Genomic DNA, 4,113 nt, shown 5'->3' on the forward strand with positions numbered 1-4,113 from the left:
ACACCTACTTTTATATTTTAGCTCTCCGATACTATGCAAAGTTATCTTCTTCATACCCACAACGTAGTTTTATTTCTCGTTTCTAGTTGGAAGCAAACGTTCGATGTACGTAGAGTCGTATTAGTGGCAGATAGGGCTTGATTGAATATTGATCTTACCTTTAGCTCCTTGTGGGTTCGACACTCCATACTTATCACTTCCACCTTTGGAAATTGCTACGATGATTCCTTGCACTTGGGGATTATCAAAGGTATGTAGTATGTATTATGTAGGTTTATGCAAACCTGAGACTTAATTGAGAATTTTAGTTTCTTTATAAGAAATTTTTTGATCTATTTTTATGTGATATTGGTAATTAGTTAGAACATTCACGTGTCATATTTGTTGTTAGTTTTTTTTGGCGGACCACCCTGCTGTTAAATGCTAGCTCCACCACTGGTTACCCTCTTCTGGAGCTCCAAACATAATTTTATAATACTTAGTAATGTAAAATTTGAGTTGCTCATGGCCTTCAATCATACCGTCTTTTTGTATAAGGGAATGAATAAGTTTCTTCCAGTGTCTGCCATTGGCTATACCATGGAAGTATCTGGTATTCGAATCCCCTTTGAGAATAAATCGAGAGTCTGAATGCTGGTACCATTGGAGCTCCTCTTCTCTCAGAAGTCGAGCTATCCATGCATTCGATTGACTCTTAATCTCAATCTCATGTTCAGATAGCGGTCGAACTTCTGGCAAAGCTTCTAAGTCATTGATAATGGACGTGAGACGACGCTTTCCTTTTTTGAGGATACTCGCAGTATGAATAGCCCAACCACCAAGGAATTTACATATTGCATGTATTTTATTATTCCATTTGTGTATTGGAGTAAGCCCGGTAACAGGTTTCTCTCACACCTCCTTGACCATATCATGAAGCCATCGCGGAGTAGCCAACCAAGGATGGGGGCATGGTCTAATAGAGCTTCAACATGAGGTAACGTACACACGGAAACCATAGGGAATTTAGATTCCCATTTGGTATCCATTAACACGCGATCTAATTTCTCGTATGTCGGTTCTTGAAGGTTATTCGCCCAAGTGAACTGTCATCCAATCATGGAAACTTCTCGCAAATCAAGGCTGTCAATAACAACGTTGAACAGGAAAGGCCAATGATTATCAAACCTACCACGACTTTTCTCGTTTGGGAATCTTAGCAAATTAAAATCACCACCTAGTAGAATAGGATAGGGATTATCTTTTGCCAGATTAACCAACTCACGAAGAAAGCCAGCCTTGAACTCATCTTGGGCTGCACATACACGGCGACGAGAAACCATGTGAAGTTGTTGGCTTTGTTGCAGATATGCAGTTCAATATGACACTCACCATCTGAACTAGCAACCACATAGGTACGGATATGTGCTACTTCATGACCTTGTCCCACCGACGAGGCCCTTGTCAGCCCTTATAAAGGCATACCGGGGCCGGTAATTTGGTAGCTATCTTCGAGGGATACAACACGACCAGGTGATCACACAATTACTAGGATCATATCTCCCATGTCAGTAGGATCCCCAAAGTAACGCTCATGTCCTTAGCCCTTACGAGTGTCTAGAGGATGATAACATGATAGGGAAACATTGGGAAAGAGGTCGAAAGGGTGACGACAAAGGATGGTGTGATGAAGGCGGCGTCTGACACTGATGGCGAGCGAGTGCTCAGGCGGTGACGAGGGAAGCATACCGATGGCCACGAACAAGGTAGCACCGCCATAACCTTAATTATTAAAGAGATGGGATAGGGGCACGATAAGTGGGCATGTGAGATATTGGGAGGGTTCTCTTTTTTCCATACCCATGGAATTGGTGGGTAAATAACTATCAACTTGGGGAATAAACTCTAATACCTGGCCTCAAAAGCAACAAAAGGACCTCTTAGACTAATTTTACTACTTCACTAGTTTTCGAGGTGGCTTGTTAATATTAAAGCACATTTAGCGGTTTTGGTGTTTGGTTTGGCTTCTGGCTTAAAAGGAAGAAAACCACAACCAATGCCTTACTAGACACAACAAGAGTATACAAACCATTCATACAACACTTCTATTATAGACACTTTACCGAATAAATGGAATAACTGGTTTCCTTTGATAGATCTTGTTTTTCTCTAATTTCATTGGCTTCATACTCTAAAAATTATTAGAGCTCATTGTAATAATTTCATCTTTGCACGAAATTCAATACAACTTCCTCATTTTCCCTTTAATTATACCGTGGCCTGAGAGTTAGTCCTATCGCACTTATAAATACAACTAATATCATATTGTTGGCCAACATTCTGCGGAGCCATGTTTACAACCATACATTTTAGGGATACAAACTAAGACAATGTCCAACCGTCCACTACTAATAAAAAAGTATTTCCTCTGTAAACTAATATAAGAGCATTTAGATCACTAAACATTAATGATCTAAACGCTCTTATATTAGTTTACGGAGGGAGTAATAAACACGGTGGTGGAGATATTTTCCATTGGTTACCATTAAAACGTATATAGTCGACATATTGTATAATATTATGCGTCCGTGCATATACATAGCCACCGATAGCATTCACATACGAGCATGCTTTCTCGAGCCATGTTCGTACATGAACATGGACATACACATATTCTTAGGAACAAATAAGAAAGATAAATGGAGAAGGAAAACCCAAAGCAATGTCAGAGTTGACAAAACTGCAATGGCACTTTATATATGGCCTGTCGTGAGTGAGCTGTTTAGGCCTTGCCGGACTCCTCGCAGCCCGGTGGCTTGAAGGCGATGAAGCTGACGCACTGCACCTGACGCATGTTGTCGAATCCGATGATGCGGACATAGGCGTCAGGGTACTCCTTCTTGACCTCCTCCACCTCGTTGATCACCTGCGTGGCGTCGGTGCATCCGAACATAGGCAGCTTCCACATTGTCCAGTACCGGCCATCGTAGTACCCAGGGGATGCGTTGTGCTCACGGAAGATGAACCCAACCTTGCTGAACTCGAGGCAAGGCACCCACTTGGAGCGGATCAGGTAGTCGACCTGCTTAAGGAGGGCCTCCGTGCTGAGCGGTGGCAAGTAGGACAGGGTCTCGAACTTCTTGATGCCCTCGATGGGCCACACCTGCACATCAGATTGACATTTTTGATACATTTGATTGTTATTGACTTCCGTGAGCTAGAAAATGAGTAGAAAGACAGAGACGATGTTGTTTACCTGCATGCACCTGATCCTTCCACCGTTGCTGACGCTGCCGAGGCTAGCGCCGTTGGAGCGGCGGCTGACGGGGAGGCCGGCGGTGGACTTGAGCCCCTGGAAAGGAGCGACGGAGGTGGCCGACGAGGCCATCACGGTGGGGGCCATGGCTGTACTATGTAGGTATATAGCTTGCTAGGAGGAGGCACTCTGGCTTGAGGACTGCTGTGTTGGGTCAGCAAGGCTTATATAACCTTTGGGCCCCTCCTGAGCAACACCAAGATGTGGAAGGGGTGGCTGATGTTCCGCGGCGGCGATTATGTCCTGATAAGGTCGGGATAAACAACCACATGTCTGCGCGCCTTATCCTCTGCACCATAGAATGAACGGCCCTGTGCCCTGCTAGCTGCTGGTCCTACTCCTTCCTGGCTACTTGCACTCAAGCCAATTTGCATTATTCTCTAGGTTTGCTGTACCGTATATATGGCGAGACAAACATTGCTACTCCTGCTAACTAGAGGTAATTTTTCTTTGAGGGAAACTAGAGGTAATTATATTGTGAAAGGGCATCCGCATTAGGTACACTACCAGAGTAATAGTACACGGCAAACACGGCTTCCTTCATCTCACACGGTCAGTATGCCGCCTATGAAGTCATGACGGTCTCGAGTCTCAGCGCAGATAGTTCGTGAGATGGTTGTGTCACTGTGATAACCGGTCGAATTTGGTCACCGTTTGTGATCTCCCTTTTTTATTCAAAAATAAGATGCTTTACTACTTGATGCTCCCACGTAGAATTATCTTTCATTGTCTTTTTTTTGCGAGATCATTGTCTTTGTTTTTTAAAAAGAAATATATTAATATCGTAAAGATACCTATTACACCCAGCCTCCGCACCT

General features: G+C 43.6%; 1 protein-coding gene across 1 annotated transcript; it reads right to left on the reverse strand.

The window, feature by feature from the left end:
• Window positions 1–2,514: 2,514 nt before the first annotated feature.
• On the reverse strand, window positions 2,515–3,477 carry LOC123120782 (ribulose bisphosphate carboxylase small subunit, chloroplastic 3-like). The gene is made up of 2 exons (XM_044540769.1): window positions 3,236–3,477; window positions 2,515–3,142 (listed from the first exon to the last, which is right to left on the reverse strand). Exons 1-2 carry the CDS (start codon window positions 3,380–3,382, stop codon window positions 2,762–2,764), a joined length of 528 nt encoding a protein of 175 aa, XP_044396704.1. The 5' UTR covers window positions 3,383–3,477; the 3' UTR covers window positions 2,515–2,761.
• Between the last annotated feature and the right edge of the window lie 636 nt (window positions 3,478–4,113).

The sequence above is a fragment of the Triticum aestivum genome, chromosome 5D, assembly GCF_018294505.1.
Source record: "Triticum aestivum cultivar Chinese Spring chromosome 5D, IWGSC CS RefSeq v2.1, whole genome shotgun sequence".
In the NCBI taxonomy this organism is placed as follows: Eukaryota; Viridiplantae; Streptophyta; class Magnoliopsida; order Poales; family Poaceae; genus Triticum; species Triticum aestivum.

What these genes read in the sequence shown, in the direction of transcription:
- LOC123120782 (XM_044540769.1), bottom strand. Translation starts at nt 3,382, where the DNA reads ATGGCCCCCACCGTGATGGCCTCGTCGGCCACCTCCGTCGCTCCTTTC. An exon ending in GAAGGATCAGGTGCATGCAG is followed by an intron (nt 3,143 to 3,235) that starts GTAAACAACATC and finishes TCTGATGTGCAG; the next exon opens with GTGTGGCCCATCGAGGGCAT.